At 45.1% G+C, this 22,620-nt stretch overlaps 1 protein-coding gene across 13 annotated transcripts in view; it reads right to left on the reverse strand.

The window, feature by feature from the left end:
- Positions 1-22,620, reverse strand: part of CAMK2D (calcium/calmodulin dependent protein kinase II delta) — a 288,538-nt gene that overhangs the window by 147,353 nt on the left and 118,565 nt on the right. For all 13 annotated transcript variants that reach the window (XM_075349962.1, XM_075349947.1, XM_075349930.1 and 10 more), the window contains exon 4: positions 7,479-7,533. In XM_075349962.1, the coding sequence (XP_075206077.1) occupies positions 7,479-7,533 (55 nt within the window). The remainder of the gene's footprint in view (positions 1-7,478; positions 7,534-22,620) is intronic.

Raw genomic sequence — 22,620 nt, forward strand, 5'->3', positions numbered from 1 at the left:
GTTTGGGGTAGGATGAAAGAGGAAGCTTGGAAGACAAAACCAAAGAATCTACATGAACTCTGGGAGGCATGTAAGACTGCATTCTTTGCTATTCCTGATGATTTCATTAATAAAAATTGTATGAATCATTGTTGAACCGCATGGATGCAGTCCTTCAAGCTCATGGAAGTCACACAAAATATTAAATATGGCTCTAATAGCACCACAACTTCATTCACCAATGTTATGCAACATATCTTTGTATTAGAAGTGAATTATTTGTTTGAATTTCACATTACTTTATGTTGGCGACAAAACTTTTGTCTTGGCAAAATTTGACCTTTCTGTGTTCATTAAATGATCAATATTTCAGCTTTGCAGCAACTTTATTTTCATAACCTAAACCAAATTTGGGAGGGTTTCAGCTTTCAAAAGAGTAATTTATAAAACCAATGGATGAATTTTAAGTCAGGTTATAAGCTTTTATTTACATAATATGGATAAGCGACAGAACTACTGTCAGGGACTGTAGATGTCCTAATGCACTCTATGATCTGCCTATATAGTAAAAGAGGAGAGCTTGGTAGAGCAATGGCTTATTTAAGGTGTCTTTTGGTACCTACAGGTACGGCTGCTGCCTCTGCACCCCTAATTATTACAAATAGGGCAATGCAGTCATAAAAAGAATACACTAAAACTGGCAAATGGACTATACTATTAGCATTATTATTAAAGGGAATCTGTCAGCAGGTTTTTGCCATGTAATCTAAAGACAGCATGCTGTAAAAGTTAACATTCAGATTACAGCCCTGCTTCTATTATCTCAAAGTGTGTTTTTGTTTATCTGCAATGTTAGTTTAAGCTGAAGTCCAACTCAGCCACTACTGTGATTAGAAACCTCTGTCTATGGAAATGTACTCTGAAAGCCTCGTGTGGACAAGGGAAGCTGTATGAGCTCTGCTACATGCAAAAAATAAAATCTTTGATTACCGTATTTTTCGGACCATAAGACGCAGTTTTTTTGCCCCAAATGTTGGGGGAAAGTTGGGGGTGCGTCTTATGGTCTGAATGTGGCTGCGGGGAATGAGGGTGCTGCGGTGGAGCGGGTCATCGGGGGCACGAGCAGGCTGTAGCAGCCTGCCGTGACCACGTGGGCCCGCTCATTACATATGCATGCCCATCCTCCCGCCCATTTCTCAGCGCTGATAGGTGGGCGGGGTGATGAGCGGGGGGTGCGCGCATAGTAAACAGCCAGCCGTGATCACCCCTGGCAACTACAGCCTGGAGTGATCATGTGCGGCTATATTCACTGCTCCCCGTGCATCATCATCAGCGCGGGGAGCAGTGAATTAGTACACTCACCGTTCCCCTGCACCACCATGATGTCCTCCTGATTGCCGGCCGCGCTGTGTGGAGACTAGCGGGGCTCACAGCGATGACGTCATCACTGTGCGCACGTGTCCACACAGCGGCGCCGGCACAGACAGAAGGAGATTGCGGTGCTGCAGGGAGCGTGGCCGACTCCACACAGCGCTGCCGGCACAGACGGAGGAGGAACGACGCTGCGTGGAGCGAGGAAAGGTGAATATAATGTTCATTTTTTATGTGTGTGCCGCAAGATGGGCGCATAGGAGCAGGATGACGGGCGCATATGAGCAGGATGAGGGATAGATATCTATCTCTATCTCTCTCTATCTATCTATCTCTCTCTATCTATCTCTATCTATATATCTCTATCTATGTCTATATATATCTATATATATCTATCTATATCTATATCTATATCTATATCTATTATATATATATATATATATATATATAAAGGATGGGGATTATATAGAAGGCAGGAGGATCATTGCCAGGATGGGGTACCTTACTAGGTACCTTACTAGAGAATTTGGGGACATTACCCAATAAGAGTGTCAGCAGCAGATCATCGCCCCATAACAGTGTGTCATGGCCACATTTTTTGCTTAAAATTTTATTCTCCTATTTTCCGTCTCTAAATCCAGGGTGCGTCTTATGGTCCGGTGCATCTCATAGTCCGAAAAATACAGTATATCAGAATGGCTGCACCTAGTAAACTAAGAGATACATTGTTAGATTCAGGGTCTCTTTGCCTACATCATGCTGATCTCGGATGAGGTAGCAAAAACCTGCTGACAGATTCCCTTTAAATAAATTATGGGTACTTCAATTAATGCACCTTAATGTTAGGAGCTTAAGTACACATAAAAAGGAATGGGTATACAATGCATATTAGGTCTCATCCGCACACTGCATCATTTAATGCGTTTTCGGTAAAGTTTTGTGGTTACATAGATGCACCCAAATGCAAGCATTCCCTTCACCCAGCAAAGTCTATGAGATTTTTTGGCTGCGTTTTTGTAGATGTAACTAAGATGCAGCATGTCGATTCTTTTTGCATTTTTCACCCATTGAATTAAATGACGTGAATAAAAATGCAATGAAAAATGCAAATTTTTGGCGTTTCCGATACGTTTTGGTGAGTAAAAGCGCATCCAAATTCAACTAAAAATACAGATACGATTGAAATCCAGTTGTGTAGGGGTTGGGTGGGGGTTGGGTGGACGGCCCTCTTTCGCACCAAGCCCTCCCGTCTCATGGTCCTCATAGTGGTCTGCTGCTATGGGTGGTACTGCCCTGTGGATAACATATACTTGTCTCCATAGTCTACAGCACAGTCTAATAAAAGATCCATCTTAAAGGGAACCTATGTCCATGATAATGCAGTCCAATCTGCAGGCAGCATGGAGTGGATATATGTGGGAAACGACTCCGTATCACTTGTCTTTTAACCATTAAAGCTGTCAGTCACTAAACAGAGGTTTAAATGAATAAACACAGGTTATCCAGAGACTTTTCTCCCAAATCTATACCTCAATCTACTCCGCTCCTCCTGTCTATAACAGGCGCCCGCAGATTGGACGACTCCTGCTCTATATAACATGCTGCCCGCAGATTGGACGACTCCTGCTCTATATAACCTGCCGCCCGCAGATTGGACGACTCCTGCTCTATATAACCTGCCGCCCACAGATTGGACGACTCCTGCTCTATAACATGCTGCCCGCAGATTGGACGACTCCTGCTCTATAACATGCTGCCCGCAGATTGGACGACTCCTGCTCTATAACATGCTGTCTGCAGATTGGACGACTCCTGCTCTATAACCTGCCGCCCGCAGATTGGACGACTCCTGCTCTATAACCTGCCGCCCGCAGATTGGACGACTCCTGCTCTATAACATGCTGTCTGCAGATTGGACGACTCCTGCTCTATAACCTGCCGCCCGCAGATTGGACGACTCCTGCTCTATAACATGCTGCCCGCAGATTGGACGACTCCTGCTCTATAACATGCTGCCCGCAGATTGGACGACTCCTGCTCTATAACATGCTGCCCGCAGATTGGACGACTCCTGCTCTATAACATGCTGCCCGCAGATGACGACTCCTGCTCTATAACATGCTGCCCGCAGATTGGACGACTCCTGCTCTATAACATGCCGCCCGCAGATTGGACGACTCCTGCTCTATAACCTGCCGCCCGCAGATTGGACGACTCCTGCTCTATAACCTGCCGCCCGCAGATTGGACGACTCCTGCTCTATAACATGCTGCCCGCAGATTGGACGACTCCTGCTCTATAACATGCTCTCTGCAGATTGGACGACTCCTGCTCTATAACCTGCCGCCCGCAGATTGGACGACTCCTGCTCTATAACATGCTGCCCGCAGATTGGACGACTCCTGCTCTATAACATGCTGCCCGCAGATTGGACGACTCCTGCTCTATATAACATGCTGCCCGCAGATTGGACGACTCCTGCTCTATAACAACATGCTGCCCGCAGATTGGACGACTCCTGCTCTATAACAACATGCTGCCCGCAGATTGGACGACTCCTGCTCTATATAACATGCTGCCCGCAGATTGGACGACTCCTGCTCTATAACATGCTGCCCGCAGATTGGACGACTCCTGCTCTATAACATGCTGCCCGCAGATTGGACGACTCCTGCTCTATAACATGCTCTCTGCAGATTGGACGACTCCTGCTCTATAACCTGCCGCCCGCAGATTGGACGACTCCTGCTCTATAACATGCTGCCCGCAGATTGGACGACTCCTGCTCTATATAACATGCTGCCCGCAGATTGGACGACTCCTGCTCTATAACAACATGCTGCCCGCAGATTGGACGACTCCTGCTCTATAACAACATGCTGCCCGCAGATTGGACGACTCCTGCTCTATATAACATGCTGCCCGCAGATTGGACGACTCCTGCTCTATAACAACATGCTGCCCGCAGATTGGACGACTCCTGCTCTATAACATGCTGCCCGCAGATTGGACGACTCCTGCTCTATAACATGCTGCCCGCAGATTGGACGACTCCTGCTCTATAACATGCTGCCCGCAGATTGGATGACTCCTGCTCTATAACATGCTGCCCGCAGATTGGACGACTCCTGCTCTATAACATGCTGCCCGCAGAATGGACGACTCCTGCTCTATAACATGCTGCCCGCAGATTGGATGGCATTTTCATGGAGATGGGTTCATTTTAAAGAAGCTAAGTTTCTTCCTGACTTTTAAGCTGCGCACTGTTCAGGGGTCTTTTACCCCTGCTAAATATGGAAAAAAATACCTGTAAGATATGTTTGTTATTCTTTGAAGAAACAAAAGAAAATAGTGTAAAAAATATATAAAGAAAAAAAAGATGGTGACTGGGGTGGCTCACAGATCCCCCTTCCACTTTTTGGGGTATCTTCCTAGCCTCTCTATATGAATGCCTACCATTTCTAATATAATCAACAAGCTGCTTGACACAACTAGTATCTCATTTTAACATTTATTTGGTCTTATGTTACTATATGAGTCTATGTAACCTACAAAGTGATTGTGCAAGAGAAACATAGAAGCAAAAAAGTCAAAAAGGTGTAAGACCGGATAGTTTACGAGGTCTAAATCTGCATGCAGAGCTGTTACATGAATGGTTAAATGCATAACAGTCATGGGTGCACATAGACGGGAATATGCAGCAGTTGGGTAGCACACAAATGAGCCAAATGTCTTCATCTGAAACACAAAGCAATTAGCACTGACACTAATTCCATAGTAGTCAGTGGCTACTGGTAGAGCTTATTTCTTCCTAATTAAAGGTCCCCTTCTCTCCGTGTAGGATGCCATATGAAGATACCTCAGTATGACATGGTTAATTCCCACAGCTCTTAAAAGCAACGATTACGCCAGGAACAGTTGTGTGGGGGTGGAATGGCAGCAATATGCCACTGTCATGTATTATCATTAAAATAAGCACTGCAGGCGGCTTGTTCATAAGCAATGAATTAATGAGATGAACAATACTTAAAAGTATGACGGGTTCTCATGAGCTACAAGCCTCAGTAGCCTTCCAGAGGTATAATCTCAGAAGCCTGAAACACAAATTGCAACCATTGGTACATGTCAGTAGGGCAATAGCAGGCCATGGTGACTAGCACTCAAGGACCTAAAATAGGAAAAAGTCAGAATGTTAAAGGGAACCTGTCAGGTGCAATATGCACCCAGGACCACGAGCATTTCGGGGTACATATTAGTAATCCCTGCCTAACTGTCCCTGTATATCTAAAGATCTTTTATCTTGTGCTAATGAGCGCGGCACCATCATACACCCTACCGTCACACACCTGTGCAGGGCAGATCAAAGAATTGTAGTGCGCCTGCACAAGACCTCAAAAGCGGCCTGTGTGCATGACGTAGGACACGTCCTGCACCCAGGGTTCAGAAGAAGGAGGACTAAGATGGCCGAAAGATGAGGCGCCGATCTCTGAGAACAACGCCACCCATCTGACTGGTGTGCACCGCACCAACCCTCTAGGTGAGCATTATCAAGTGTTTTTTATGTTCTACACAATGGCCTTGGCTCTTATACATAGTATTCTAGAATGCTGTATACAAGAGCCCACTGGTGGTGGATGCAGCTTATAGGCCCCAAATCTGGTGACAAGTTCCCTTTAAGCCAAGGCCAGGTTATAATGTAATTTTCCAGGTCGAACAGCACAGGTTTAGAATAATAATAAAAGTTACTATAAAACCAATTAAACAGAAGTTATCCATAGCTAGCGAGACACTATTTCCGAAGAAAAAAAACCCAGCCATCATTCTCTAGCGCTACACAACCCCTTTAATAAACAAGATACACCTCAAAATTTTGCCTAAGTAATGTAAAATGGAACTGGTCACAAGATGGACGACTGTCCATCACTAAGGCTACGTGCCCATGATCCGCATATGCTGCGTCCTGGAGGCGGGCCCTGACGTGGGAGGCCATGAGTGTTCTCTGTAGGAGTCAGCAGCTACCCATGCCTGCGATCAGGATTTGGGCCGCTGTGATCTCTCTCTTCTCCCTGTGGAGAACACTCACGGCGCTGAAAAAATAAATTGACATGCTGCTGCTCGGGAAACCACATTGCATGTCAGTTTACACTGCGGGAAAATCAAGCATGGAAGGCATGGGATCTCTATAAATCCCATCCACCATGCTTCAATGGTACAACGCAGCATCCAAAACACTGTGAACCCTGATCATAGGCACGCAGCCTAATGGGTCAGATTAGTGTATTATAGCGCATCAATCACCAGGATTTTGCAATATAAACTAATGCCAGTGCTATACTGGCACTATCAGGCTGATTCTATACATACCTTTAGTTGTCAGCCAAGATGTATAGGTTTTTAAACACAACCATCCCTGTATAATATAATTCACTTATCTCAATATTTGAAAAAAGAAAAAAAAAAAAAATTATAACCCCCACTTTTCCTATGCTACTTGGGCCTTTGACTACTTGATGGGGTGTTATTTCCCAGACTAGTTGGCCATCTTCCCATTATTACTTTCCTGTTTCACGAGCTGACATCATCTCCAGCCTCTGGTAATCTTGTGCATGTGCGCGGCTCATTTCAGCAGCGTCATTATGCTTCTGAAGGCGGGTGCACTGTATGCGTCCCGGCTTTAGAGAGGCGCCCTGCGCATTATCAGAAGGACAGCTTTTGCACTTCCAATCATGCGGTGTGTCTCTCTGAAGCACCTGTCAATCACAGTGCATTGCTGAAACTTTACTTGTATATATTTCTGAAATAAAATATTCAATCTCAGAACAAAAGATATGCGTAGATTCAGCATCCTAGCTCCAGTATAGCACTGGCTTTACTTTATATATGAAAATCCTGCTGGATGGTTCCCTTTAAAGCATACACCAGATGCTGTATGCTCCTAGGAAGAAATATAGGAGACTGGTGGAGCTTGTACAGCTCGGTATAAAGGAGTCATGTAGGCTTGGGTGCACAGTTATGCCACATATTCTACAATATCATTTTCTGCAACAATGCTGTTGGTGATTAGATTGTTATCACATTATGGAAACACTGGTGTAAAATAATGCATAAACTTAAAATCGCTTACTTACAAGTCAAAGACTAAGTAATGGTAGCCTTCTTCTGATATGCTGTCGTGAAGTCGAACTAGAAAAGAAACAAAATATAGATGAACATGGTATTTTTACATTAACCGTAAATTCTTATATAGTATATAATTTCAAATCGCTACTACTGATAAGCTAGGAGGGCTGTGAAGAGTCACTTTATTCACACGCAATTTCATGTATGCAGCAGGAAATTTCCCGGTACATATGCTGATGTAGAGATTGGATACACTTTGTCCTTGTTTGCTATACAGTGACATACATCAGGGAATATTTGAGATGTATAGATCTTAGGCTATGTGCCCACGTAGCGTATTTTCATGCAACTACGCTGCGTTCTGCACCGAAGCGTAACTGCATGCGTCCTGCGTCCCCAGCACAATCTATGAAGATTGTGCCTAATCCATGCCCACGTTGCGTATTAGAACGCAGTGCTTCAGCTATTGCCAAAGCGCTGCGTTCTAAAAAGCAACATGTCACTTCTTTCATGCGCTTTGGATGCAGGTCCCGCTCTGTCTATGGGAGAGGCTGCATCCAGAGCGCATGAAATCGGCTTTTCATTACGGACTGTTTCTGCAGCGATTTGAAGCGCACGTGTGCTGTTCAAATTGCTGCAAAAAATTTCTGCAGGGACAGAACGCAACGTGGGCACATAGCCTAAAAGTCTCCATAGACAGACTTTCGCAGAACCTGCAGACACTGAAGGGTGCAGTCAAAAGTCTGTATGAGGACCCCCGACTCTACACAGACTGATGATATTGGGTGAAACAAGGAACAGGCGTCTCCGGTATTGGACTCACAAGCCTTTTGTTCAATAGGACGTAAGCCGCCAGCAGAGAGGTCAGGCAGTGGCTCACTGATAAAGAAGACAGGAGCGCTCAGCAAAGCATATGTGAGAGTCAGGCAAGATACGGTAACTGTGCTATAGATATCTAAAGTATATGGGAGGAGAACCAGAGCTTATAGACGTGAGGTGACCAGATCCTAAGGGGTACTTCTCATATAGCGAGATCGCGGCTGAGTCACGGTTTTTGTCACGCAGCAGTGACCTCATTAGTGATCTCGCTGTGTGCGACACTGAGCAGCGATCTGGCCCCTGCTGTGAGATCGCTGCTCGTTACACACAGTGCTGGTTCATTTTTTGGATGTTGCTCTCCCGCTGTGAAGCACACATCTCTGTGTTTGACAGCGAGATAGCAACGATTTGAATGTGCAGGGAGCCGGCTTCTGGCAGCCTGCGGTAAGCTGTAACCAAGGTAAATATCGGATAACCAAGCGATGCCCTTTGCTTGGTTACCCATTTACCTTGGTTACAAGCGTCCGCCGCTCTCGGGCTGCCAGTGCCGGCTCCCTGCTCCCTGCACAAGTAGCCGGACTACACATCGGGTAAATAAGCAAAGCGGTTTGCTTATTAACCCGATGTGTACTCTGGCTAGGAGTGCAGGGAGCCAGCGCTAAGCGGTGTGTGCTGGTAACCAAGGTAAATATTAGGTAACCAAGCGCTTGGTTACCCGATATTTACCTTAGTTACCAAGCGCAGCATCGCTTCCACGCGTCGCTGCTGGCTGGGGGCTGGTCACTGGTGAGATCTGCCTGATTGACAGCTCACCAGCGACCATGTAGCGACGCACCAGCGATCCTGACCAAGTCAGATCGCTGGTGGGATCGCTAGAGCGTCACTAAAGTGTGACGGTACCCTTACTGTTGGAAAACTACCAGTACGTGCAATTGTAAGGTCATTGGAGTAAAGTAGTGATAAACCAGCATTAGAATAATAGCAGAAAGCCAGCGTCACACAGAGACCTCCAATACTCGGATGGGTGGCTCACATAAGAGTCATTGCTCCTTGAATCTACAGTACTATCTTAGCAGTCAAATTTATGGAATAGGTTACAGATATGGAAATCTTGATAAAAGAACTAAATAAGGTTTTAGTCTGATACTATTATAAGACCAGGGCTATACTGAAAGTACAGTCTCATGAAATGGCTGCAATGAGGCAGAACACTCCTTAGGCATGTGAGTTTCTGCAGTTTGGTTATTACCATTCATTGTTAATGGATTGGAGTAATAATGGCTGCACACTCTTGAAGACTGAGGGTATGTAACTATAAGATCATAGCGCTGCGGATTATCTGCAGTGGTAGATGCTACTCGTGTGGTTTTAACTCAAACCGCTGTACAGAACAGACCATGGTGGCTCAGTGGTTAGCACTGCAGTTTTGCAGCACTGGGGTCCTGGGTTCCACCAAAGACCACAATCTGCAAGGAGCTTCTCTGTTCCCCAGTGTTTGCATGGGTTTCCTCTGGGTACATCGGCTTCCTCCCACACTCCAAACACATACAAGATAGGGAATTAAGATTGTCCCCATTGGGTTCACAGTGATGATCACTTCTGTAAAGCGGTGTGGAAAAAATAGTGCTATAGAAGTGAGTAAAATAAATGAACCATGGCTGCAAAATGTGAACGCAGCTTTAAAGTAGTAAAATGAAGACAAATTAATCTCGGCAAGATTGTTCTTCATATGCTGGCCAGATCTAGCACTTGATACTGAATGGCACAAGGTGGCATACGCCGGATTTCTTGTAAAGGACTTTGGTTTTGCCTCTTCTGATAAGACTCACATTGCATCAGACCTACAGCCGTTTATCTCAGGTACAACAGATAAAGGAACTCGGAAAGGTGAAGAGTTCAATGGACAGAATTTCACAATAAATATCGGATCCCAGAAGCACAAACCTCTAACACATCATTCTGCCTTTTCTTGGCGTTTTATAGGACTAAGGACTATTAAGCTACAAAATAAGACTATTGAGAGGAAATGTCCTACTTTATCAGCTGCATTGTGTGATAGTTCCAGAAAGTCATTGCACCCAGCAGGTTCTACGGCCACATACAGACTTCTAACAAGAACCATTGACTAGTATGGGTCTGAGTCCATGCTGCTGGTTAAAAACGCACATGTCTCCATATGGATCACATGAACACATGGTCAGTATGAAAACATGGAGGGTGTGAAGATCACCATTGACTTTCACTACTATGCATGTGTACATGTGTCTGTTACATGTGAAAATGTACGTCACGTACAGGAAACACGGACGTGTGAAGGAGAGGTTAAACAGTTTATGGAGCTGTGGGGTCCTGCTCAGTACACTATTTACATCGGGTGGGGGTGATTACTAATTGGTGAGTGTTAGGTGTCGAACCTCCACAATCTTATATTGGTGACCCATCGTAAGGAGGTGGACGGCCTACCATGTTCCCCCCTGACGACACCAATAGTTATTAATGTAAAATGTGGAATGTATTGTGTGTCTGTATAATGTATGCTGTAATAGAGCGATTCATAGCAGCGTTCCAGGAATGTATAATGTATGGTATAGTGATGTATATAAAACAAAAATAGAAACTCAACACTTGTTTTTGTTCCCAGTTTTCATGAGCTGAACTCAAAGATCTTAAGGGTGCTTTACACGCTGTGACATCGCTAGCAATCTCGTTAGCGATGTGGCATGCCAGATCGCAGATGCGATCTGCCGAGATCGCACATGTGACCGGCGCTATAAAACGACCTGTGTGTGATCTCGGCAGATTGTAACATGCCAGATCGCAGATGCATCGCTAACGAGATCACTAGCGATGTCGCAGCGGGTAAAGCACCCTTAACACTCTCACCAATTAGTTATCACCTCCACCCGATGTAAATAGTGTACTGAGCAGGACACCACAGCTCCATACACTGTTTAACACCTCCTTCACACGTCCATGTTTCCTGTACGTGACGTACATTTTCACATGTAACAGACACATGTACACACGCATAGTAGTGAAAGTCAATGGTAATATTCACACCCTCTATGTTTCCATACTGACCATGTAAGACTTTTCTATGTAGACAAAAGGTCTTTTTTTTTTTCAGATATTGTCCACAAATTTGTCTAAATCAAAATGTGTGTTACTCTTTATATTGCTCAAAGTACCCTCAATTTATTATGACAAACCCCTTTTACTTTCAAGCAGCTTCATCAGGTAGTCACCTGGAATGGCTTCCAATGAACAGGCATGCCTTATGAAGAGTTCATTTGTGGAATAATCGGTCTTTAGAAAGTGTTTGCGAATATCAGGTTTCACAGAGGCGGTATTGGTACACTTTTCCATACACTGCTAAGCTCTATCTCACAATTGTTTTAAGCCAGAATATGGCAAAAACCACTCAACTATGTACAGAGAAAGGACAGTCCTTCATTACTTTAAGAGACGAAGGTCAGTGAATCCGTAAAATTACTTGAACCTTCAACGTCTCCTTAACTGCAGTTATAAAAAGCATGAATCCCTGTGAACAAACTGGCTCTCATCAGTAATGCTCCTGTAAAGGAATACCAAAGATGAGATGTGCTGCAAAGGATAAGTTCAGCAGAGTTACCAGCCTGAGAAAATGCAACAGTAACTAACAGTATCTCAGATACCAATCCTTATAAATGATATACATAAAGTAGCATAAGAAGGTCTTTATGGCCCAATTACTGTAAAGGTGCCACTAATAAGGACCTCATACAAGAAGAAAGTTGTTTGGGTAAAGATTAGTAGACACTAAATTAGTTAAATGTGTAAGGTGATCTTGTCAGTCAAATGTGAGATTTTTGGTAGCAACTGTATTGTCTTTTTAAGTTGCAAAAAAGGAAAACAGACAATTTCTACATTTGTGGTGGCCACAGTGAAGAATAAAAAAGGTGTGGTGGTTTAGCTGGTGCTTTGCAGTTACTAATTTATTTTAAATTCAAGGCACACTTACCTGGCATGGCAGCCATACCATTCTGTAACATGACGGTCCCACTAAATAAAAACCAGGTGGACTATCATTTGTCTTGCAATAGTACAGTGACCTAAAACACACCTCTATAGTATGTAAGGACTATGTGACTAAGATAGAAAAATGGAGTGCTGTATCAGATGTCATGGCCTCCACAATCAGCCAACGTCAACACAATTGAGATGGTTGGGGATGACTCGGCCTGCAAAGTGAAGGCAGAGCAGCCAACGAGTGCTCAGCGCTCCTTAAGGCCACGTCTCGCTAAGCAACATCGCTAGCGACATCGCTGCTGAGTCACGTTTTTTGTGACGCAACAGTGATCTTGCTAGCGATGTCACTGTGTGACATCCAGCAACGACCTGGCCCCTGCTGTGAGATCTCCGGTCGTTGCTGAATGTCCTGGACCATTTTTCGGTCGTTGCTCTCCCGCTATGAAGCACATATCGCTGTGTTTGACAGCGAGAGAGCAACGATCTGAATGTGCAGGGAGCCATCTTCTGCGGATGCTGGTAACCAAGGTACACATCGGGTAACCAAGCAAAGGCTTTGCTTGGTTACCTGATATTTAACTTGGTTACCAGCGTCCAGAGCTTCTAGAAGCCGGCTCCCTGCACACGTAGCCAAGGTACAAATCGGGTAACTATAAGCATAGAGCTTTGCTTAGTAAACCGATGTGTACCATGGTTACAAAGCACAGCGTCGTTACACGGGTCGCTGGTGGCTGATCTATGATCGCTGTAGAAATCTGCCTGTTTGACAGCTCACCAGCGACCATGTAGCGACGCTTCAGCGATCCCTGCCAGGTCACATCGCTGGTGGGATCGCTGGAGCGTCGCTTACTTTGACGGTACCTTTAGAATGCCTTCAAAACTGATGGAAAGCCACTACATGTGACTGGACTGATTAAATCTGCTTGACAGAATACGAAAGGAGAATACGAAAGGTGCGTAAACCTGACAGAGTCAATGGGGGTACTAAGGTTTATTCTATCTTGTTAGTTTTAATTGTGTTTATTTACTCTTCATTTCCTTTATGGTTTTGGTATCTTCTGTATCAAGCTGTAGTGTGCAATCTATAGCGTACATATGCACGGTGGCTCAGTGGTTAGCACTGCAGTCTTGCAGCGCTGGGAACCTGGGTTTAAATCCCACCAAGGAAAAAATCTGCAAGGAGTTTGTATGTTCTCCCTGTCTTTGCGTGGGTTTCCTCCCACACTCCAAAGACATACAGAAAGGGAATTTAGATTGTGGGGACAGTGTTGCTGACATATGTAAAGCGCTGCGGAATATGTTAACGCTATATCAAAATATACATTATTAAAGATGATGATTATTATTATTAATTATTATTAAAGGAATACAATTGCATGAACTGGTGTGTCCAAACGTTTGACTGGTACTATAGGTATTTATGGGTATAAAGAAAAAATTGTATTCTTGCTGCCCAAAGCAGAATCTAAATTTCGCTTTTTAGTGCAGTTTAGCAAACAGACACCGAAGTCTGGTGTTACAATGCTGTAATTCCTTTTAGAATTTTATGAACAAATTGCCATCATGGTGTTACTATTCCCCTTTGCAAAAAGATGTGTCTTAAATTGACACACCCGTTGTCAATTTAAATATATAGGTCTACGAGGAAGAACAGAATTGTACAATGGGGAAGTTATAGGAACAGTTCTAAAATTGTTATTTTATTTAAAGGGTACCTGTCAGGTGCAATATGCACTGAGAACCACGAGCAGTTCTGGGTGTATATTGCTAATCTCTGCCTAACCGTCCCTGTATACACTAGCATAGATAAAGGGATCTATAGAAAAAGCATTTCTAAAGATCTTTTATCTTATGCTAATGAGCGCGGGGACTAGTCCCAAGGGCGTTATATGCGTAGTATGAAGTCGGGAGTACGCGTCCCGGCTTCAGAGAGGTCTGCTGCGCATGACTGGAAATGCTGGGACATTCGGCTCACCATTCACTGCTGGTGACGCTGCATTGACTAGCATGTTAGTACGCCCCTGTGGGTGTACTAACATGATTAGAGGGCAGACTAGTCGGCGGATATAACGTCCTAGGGACTAGTCCCCTCGCTCATTAGCATATGATATAAGATCTTTAGAAATACTTTTTCTAAAGACCTCTATGTAGGTTACTAGATACAGGGACGGTTAGGCAGGGATTAGCAATATGCACCCACAACTGCTCGCGGCTCTGGGTGCATATTGCACCTGACAGGTTCCCTTTAAATCAATCATTTAAAGCATCACTCTGGCGCTGTTTTTATTTCACTGCCAGAGATTTTTCTCTAATGCATGTTCCTTGCCCAAAGTAATATAAATTACTAGCCACAGTCTTCTGCTCTTCCCGCTGCAGCTCTGGTCCTGTTTCGCCATCTTGTGACAGCAGCTTCTGACTAACTGAAAGTCACAGCTAATGGTTACGGTCTCTAATTGTGAATCTATGAGAGCCTCGCTCTGGTCTTCATAGACTTACAGACAGCAAAAGAAAACAGGAGCAGTGCCAGGAACATAAGAAGACTGCGGCTGGCAAGTGTATATGATTAGTTAAATTTTACTCTGGTGGTGAAATAAAAAAAAAATAACTTTGGCGTGGTGTTCTGAGTGTGGGAAAATTACAGAATTTTTCAAGTTAAATATATGTGTAGAAATCAGCTGTCATTTCTGTTTGAGCCTGGCAGCAAGTGTCTTATGCAGCCACAGGAGAAATAAAGGAGCACATAGTTCCCAATGCAAATCAAAGGGTTTCCATGTTATGTATGGGAATCCTGGACGCTTTTGAGAGAGAAAGACACTCTTTGTAGCTGCTCTCTGCTTTGGCTCACAGATGAGTGTGCTAAATATAAACCCCCTCCATTAAGTTAGGTCTTCCCAAAAGCGGGGTTTTACATAAATCAAACGCTCCTCTTAATTAAGAGGAAAATATACCCTGCCATGTGCTAGTTGTGCGCCATAAATACCACCTCTAAACATAGTGTTACCGAAGCCTACGGACACAGGAGGACGGCTGAGAACTGCACCAACACAAGTGAGAAATGGAATACAGATGTCCCATATTTATCCATGTATGTGTGCATCTTTTTGGCTGCCAGAATTTCCAGCAATGTGAATTGTGCACATCCGGTGGTAAAAGCGGGAATGGATTGTTGGTTGGCCAGCATTTAGCGCACATCTACCAATCTTCACCGTAAGGACAGCAATGTATCTGGTGACATTGATCAAATGGGGCAAAGGCAATCAAATTTGTCACAACATAAGGCAATAAATTAGCAGATATTTAATGTAGAATTAGTTAAAATACTTTTGATAAATATTGGGGCTTTGTCCTCTCATTTTCAAGATTCATTTAGGCTATAAATGACCAAGGCAGGCGGGTGCTCCCGGGTAAATAAAGCAGCTCGGGCCAGATTCTGAAGACTGTAAATGAGAATTACTGTGCAGTGAATACACCTACACAGCCCAGGCACACCGCGCTGAACAGCACTATCAATCAGCAGTACTGCGTCCTGGCAATATCAAACTGTCAGTTGTTATTTAACCAGGCAGATCGGAAATGTTGCTAAACTGAATTCATTTCATGACTCTGACAACAATGGTTTTTTTCCTTTTGGTCTCATGCTACTTAAAGATAGAAGCTTCAAGGAAATGTTTTCATGATTGCTGGTTCACTCCAATGAACAGTCCATCTGTCCTTGCTTAACATGAAATAGGAAAAAATAAGCAATAATGAACTAAGGACAAGTCATCAGGATTAGTAATGGGCGGACTCGCAGATAAATGGGACTGGCAGACCCAAATGGATTAAAAAAAAAAAAAAATCCTGTTCTGGCCCAGAATTGATCTCTATTATCTGGCCGGAGACCGGTCCTCATATAAGTCTATAGGGACAAGAATACGCCGATTAAAAATTGTAGTAGACAGGACAGGGGGATAGCAGCGTGCTCACTGTACTTTCCTAGTCACTGACGCAGCTGTAACTGCTCCCACAACCACGCATTAGCCTTCATGCATATGCACTTACAATCTCAGACGCTATATGAGTATCGTATTATAAAAATAAATAGATAGAATATTAGGCGTAGTGTCCCCCCATATTATGATACCCAGCACAGATAAAGCATACGGCTATAGGTTGCAGCCCCTAGCCGTGCGCTAATCTTGACTGTACATTAACATAAGAGGAACCAAATGCGGCTTTTTTTAAAAAATTTTAAATATTTAAATAAATAGTTAAAGAAAAATGAAGTGAGGTTCCCCCCAATTTTGATACCCAGCCTTGATAAAGACCCATGCTTATTGGGCGTCCCTCCAGCCTAAAAATAGAAGCCTGCGACAATGCCAGCCCTTTACCTGGCGCTTCCAGATTGCCCTGGTGCGATGGCAATCAGAGTAATAAGGGGTTAATAAAAGGCCACAGCTTGCCTATAAGCCCTAGAGGTATTTATGAAAATCCTAATTACTTATCTAGAAGTGAAAGTAAACACAAACACTGAAAAAAAAATCCTTTATTTGGAATAAAAGTCAAAAAAACAAAAATCACCCACTTTCACCATTTTATAAACTCCAAAAACACCCCTGAAGGTCTGACGTAATAAACACAAGGTCCCGCGACTATTCAGTTTTCATCGTCAGCACTTGGGTGATTTGCTGTCACAGGTGAGGACTCCAGCTGTGGTTGCGGGTAACCTGAGTGACATCACCACTGACCGTACGGCTCACTTTAGTTGTTGCATGGAGCTCACAGTGGGCTATTATGTTCTATGGCGCTCGCTGTGAGCTTCAGATATATCAGTAGTGGAAGCCTCGAGGGACCTTGTGTGGATTTCGTCGGACCTGGAGGGGTGTTTGGGGGGTTAATAAAGTGGTGAAAGAGAGTGCATTTTTGTCTTTTATTTCAAATAAAGGATTTTTTCGATGTTTGTGTTTATTTACTTTCACTTACAGATTAGTGATGGGGTCTCTTATAGACGCCTTCCATGAATAATCTAGGACTTAGTGGCTGCTATGGGCTGCCATTAACTCCCTCAGTACCCTGATTGCCACAACACCAGGCCAATTGGGAAGAGCTGGGTAAAGTGCTAGGACTGTTGCATTTAATGGATATGGCAATTCAGGGCGGCTGCTGGCTGATAGTTTTTGGCTGGGGAGCACCCAATAACCATGGGTATTCCCCAATCTGAGAATACCAGCCCCAGCTATCGGGCTTTACCTGTGCTGGTATAATAATATGGGGGGGGGGTTTGACAAATTTACTTATTTTAGTATATAATATAGACTCTCCCACCAGCAGTGATTAGAAGTCTCAGAAATGCTGTCACTCAGGCTGGGGGCTCATCTGACTGCAACCAGTCACAGTAGCTGGTGGGTGGGAGAAGCAGTGAATATGTATGAGCGGAGCATCCCGGGAAGAAGAATGAGAGGCAGCAGGAGCAGTGTGACAGCCGCCCCAATGATCGCTGAGTATGAAGTGCTTCTTCCTACCCCTTTGCACCATATTCTGATCCCTGGTATCTGGCCAGATACCAGGGATCAATCCCCTGCTGAATTGACATGCTGCATTTTTGTGGTCAACACAAAGATGCAGCCAAAAAAAAACAAAACTGCAACGTGCGAACAGCAAAAATGAAATCTCAGACTTTTCTGGGGAATGAAATGTATGCAGTTTGGGGATCAAAACCGCACCCGAAAGAATGCGAAAAAAAACGCAGTGTGCGCACAATACAAGCTGGACACTGACAGATTTTCATTGCATCAGTGTCATATTTGCAGTGTTGTCCCATGAAAAGATATAGTAAAATATTTACAAAAATGTGAGGGGTATATTAACAAAACATTGGGAGGAAAATGAGGGGTACGTCTTATAATCCGAATGCACCTTACCGGAAGAGGGTGGAGGGGGGTGAAGAGGGGTCGCAGGAGGCAGGTGCTGTGCTGGGGCCTGTGTGGCGGGATGTGGTGTGGGGGGGCGGTAAGGCATCCTGAAAATTTCGGCGGTGCGGAGTTCAAATAATGGCACCCAGAGGCGGCGTGTGCGCCAATGGAGCTTTTGGCTCAAGATCTCATCTGCGCATGCGCCGCCTCCGGCCCACTAATCATCAAGCAACGGCTTGAGGAAATGGTGCCCGGAGGGGGCGCATGCGCAGATTAGATCTCGGCTTGTCATTGAGCAGATAGGTCAATTTGCGCACACCCAGACTCTGGGCGTCATTTCTTTGAGGCCCACTCCGCCGACAGTTCCTGGAAGTTGCTTACCTCACAGTATCTGACATACCCACCACTCAAGGCATCACCTTGCTCCAGGGAAAAATGGTGAAAAAGAGTACAACACTAAATCAGCGCTGGGCCTTCTTCATGTTAGGTCACGTTAGGCATTTTGTGGTGTACTGAACGCAATGATCCAGCTCCAGCCGCCTTTCGTGGTCCATTCTCAGATTGCGATACACAGAAGTGTGAATCCAGCTGTAAAGTATTGGTTAGACATCTACCAATTAATAAGTCATGGCGTAACCTAGAAAATTGAAATACACCTATATGTAGATTATGTAAGGTCCCTGACTGCAAAAATTGGTGGTTTTATCAATATTTGAACCCCAATTTTCTTGTACAATTGGCTTCTTGTGTATCTGCTGGTAGCCAATGCGAAATATATTGCTTCTATAGTTCAAAAAGTAGTTGACATCACATACAATGCAATAGTAACACAGTGAAGAGCAAATCTCAACAAGTCGCGTTATCACTGCAGAATCTCGGATTCCTTGGAAATTCCTCAGTAAGGTATTTCACAGGCTCTTGCAGGTCAAACTGTAGAGGATAGGTTAAGATATAACGTCTCCACATAATGTAATTGAGAAAAAGAGCTGGAAAAGGACCTGCTAAACATAGATAATAAAAGCTTCTAGAATCAATCAAAATGATATCCCAAGAGCGGCAGGCTGCTGTAATGTGATAAACAATGCTGGACAATTCCACTGGGCTGCCATGTCTCCAGATATCTTCTATTGCTGTACACTATTTTGACATGACATTCTTTCATAGGCCTGCATTTATGTTTTATTAGTCTTGTCGGGTCTAGATGTCACCAGAAAATTTCCTCCAGGATATGTCGACAGAACAATTTACTTACGAGCGTCCCACATTGTGGTGACCAGTACACATACAGTACCTTATTGGTGGCCTTTTGAGTTATGCCAGGTTTTCCCTCCCTGACTTAATGGAAAAAATGCAGAACACAACTGAAATAAAGGAATACAACCCCCAGGCCTTTAAAGAGAAAGCCATCATCTTGTAAATGCAGTGTGCAAAGTAATAGATCACGCACACCAGAGCAGATTGATGTATAGATTTCTGGGAAAAGACTGAGTAATCTTTCAGTTTATTGCTCTAAATCTTTGCTCAGTTTGGGTGTAGAAGTCCAGTGGGAGGTTCTAATCAGTGATTGACGGCTGTCACTGCATGCACATAAAGCTGTCCATCACTGATTAGTGCTGCTCACCGGACTCCACTTCCGAATAAGCAGAGAACTACACAGTAAAATGCAATTTAAACCTAAAGCGGGCTTTACACGCAACATGTCGCTAGCGATAGCACCCGCCCACGACGGTGGTGCGTCACGGGGTGATCGCTGCCGTAGCAAACAATATAGCTACGGCAGCGTCACATGCAATTACCTGTTCACCGATGTCGCTGTGGCCGCCAAACAATCTCTCCTTTAAGGGGGAGGTTCGTTCGGCGTCACTAAGCGGCCGTCCAATAGAAGCGGATGGGCGGAGATGAGCGGCTGGAACATCCCGCCCACCTCCTTCCTTCCTCATTGTCGGCGGCTGCAGGTACGATGTTGTTCCTCGTTCCTGCGGTGTCACACATAGCGATGTGTGCTGCCGCAGGAACGACAAACAACCTGAGTTCCAAACGAGGAACTATTTTTTAAAAATGAATGACGTGTACACGACGAACGATTTGACACCTTTTTTGCTATAGTTACTGATCGCAAAAAGGTGTCACACACAACGACATCACTAACGAGGCCAGATGTGCGTCACCAACACCGTGACTCCGACAATATCTCATTAGGCTGCTTTCACACTACGTTTTTTAACATGCGTCATGAATGTTTTTTTGCTGTTAAGTGGATCCTGTTTTTACAAAGAAAAACGCATGCAAACGCATGTGTTATTTTGCAGGATCCTGTCACTTGATGTTTATGGGCGGGCATTGAAGTCATGTGATCGGGAGTGAGGGGAACTGAACGTGATAGACTGGGAGCCGGCATCTCACAGCTGCCGACGTTGGTAACCAAGGTAAACATCGGGTAACTAAGTGAAGTGCTTTGCTTGGATATCCGATATTTACCTTGGTTACGAGCGTCCGCCGCTCTCAGGCGGGGGAGAGAGGTGAGAGGTGGAGGGTGAGAGGTGGCGGGTGAGAGGTGGAGGGTGAGAGGTGGAGGGTGAGAGGGGGAGGGTGAGAGGGGGAGGGTGAGAGGGGGAGGGAGAGAGGGAGGGGGAGAGAGGGAGGGGGAGAGAGGGAGGGGGAGAGAGGGAGGGGGAGAGAGGGAGGGGGAGAGAGGGAGGGGGAGAGAGGGAGGGGGAGAGAGGGAGGGGGAGAGAGGGAGGGGGAGAGAGGGAGGGGGAGAGAGGGAGGGGGAGAGAGGGAGGGTGAGAGGGGGAGGGTGAGAGGGGGAGGGTGAGAGGGGGAGGGGGAGAGGGGGAGGGGGAGAGGGGGAGGGGGAGAGGGGGAGGGGGAGAGGGGGAGGGGGAGAGGGGGAGGGGGAGAGAGGGAGGGGGAGAGAGGGAGGGGGAGAGAGGGAGGGGGAGAGAGGGAGGGGGAGAGAGGGAGGGGGAGAGAGGGAGGGGGGAGAGAGGGAGGGGGAGAGAGGGAGGGGGAGAGAGGGAGGGGGAGAGAGGGAGGGGGAGAGAGGGAGGGGGAGAGAGGGAGGGGGAGAGGGGGAGGGTGAGGGGGGGAGGGGGGGAGGGGCGGAGTGGGAGAGGGGGGGAGGGGGAGAGGGGGAGAGGGGGAGAGGGGGAGAGGGGAGAGGGTGGAGAGGGGGAGAGAGGGACTGATCACGCCAGGCTAGTATCTGGACATGCTCAGTAGAGCAAGCAGGATCCTGTCTATCAGCATGCCAGCGTTCACATGTTTAGTCAGGATCCAACAATTTGCAGTATTTGGACGCAGCTCAAAAACGCTACAAGTAGCGTTTTTGAAAAAAGTTAAAAAACTGCAAGTTGCTGGATCCTCACTATAACGCACGCAAAGGCAGGTTGACGCGAGTCCATTGCAAATGCATTGAAATGAAAACACATTTGCACTGGATCTGTTTTTGCGTTAAAACGTTCAGGACGCATGTTAAAAAAGCGTAGTGTGAAAGCAGCCTTAGCGATATCGTTGTGTGTAAATGGGCCTTAAGTCAAATGAAAAAGAAAGCTGACTGATGGCCAATGCAATGATTAACGAGTCGCGTGAAGGTGGCGGCCACTAGGCGTCTCCAGTCTACTATGCCTCTTGCTGACAAGTTCAGTCCTTCTCTAGCAGAAGCGTAGACTATTTGGATTACTGGAGGTTGCGTCAGATTATCTCTACTTCTGCGATTCTGTTGGTCAAATTGCAGACTTTCATAATAAGCAAGGAACAATGCTGATGAAAAGGAAGAACTGATAAAAAATGGATGGCAAGCTACAGGTCTTGAAAGTCAGGCTGTGTAAATTGGTATATGAGCAGCAGCGGTTTTAGGCCACCTTCACACATGCATATAACACATGTACGTTAAACACCAGTACCGGTGTCGTCAGTGTTTTCCATCCGTCATTCTATTTTTCCAGTATGGCTAAAGAAATCAAGATATTCCAAAGCTTCTCCTATACTTTGCAATGTTAAACACGTACAGCACATGGATAGTATCTGCGCTGTATGTATTTTTCATGGACCTATAGACTTGTATTGGACCTGGTCATCCATGCTGTTATAAAAAAAAAAAAATGGACGTCTCCATCAATGTGATTCACATGGACACAAGGATTGTGTGAAAACCCGAAAATGTGAAGTTCACCCCAGGTTATAATGAGAACAGCAGTTATCTGTGAAAAATATGGATGCCACACGTACTGGAAACACGTGCTTGTGAAGGGGTGTTTCTTTCGGATATATAGGCTGTGTGCACACTGAGGGGTTTTGCAGATTTGGTGCAGTTTATTGTGCAGTTTGTTGCCCAAATCTGCATGTATATCCTTATGCCAGTACAGTCTACGAGAGCTCTGAAGTGCTGTGCACGTTGCTTCTTTTTTCCTTGCAGTTTTGGGTCATTGCA

Source organism: Anomaloglossus baeobatrachus, chromosome 1, assembly GCF_048569485.1.
Source record: "Anomaloglossus baeobatrachus isolate aAnoBae1 chromosome 1, aAnoBae1.hap1, whole genome shotgun sequence".
Classification (NCBI taxonomy): domain Eukaryota; kingdom Metazoa; phylum Chordata; class Amphibia; order Anura; family Aromobatidae; genus Anomaloglossus; species Anomaloglossus baeobatrachus.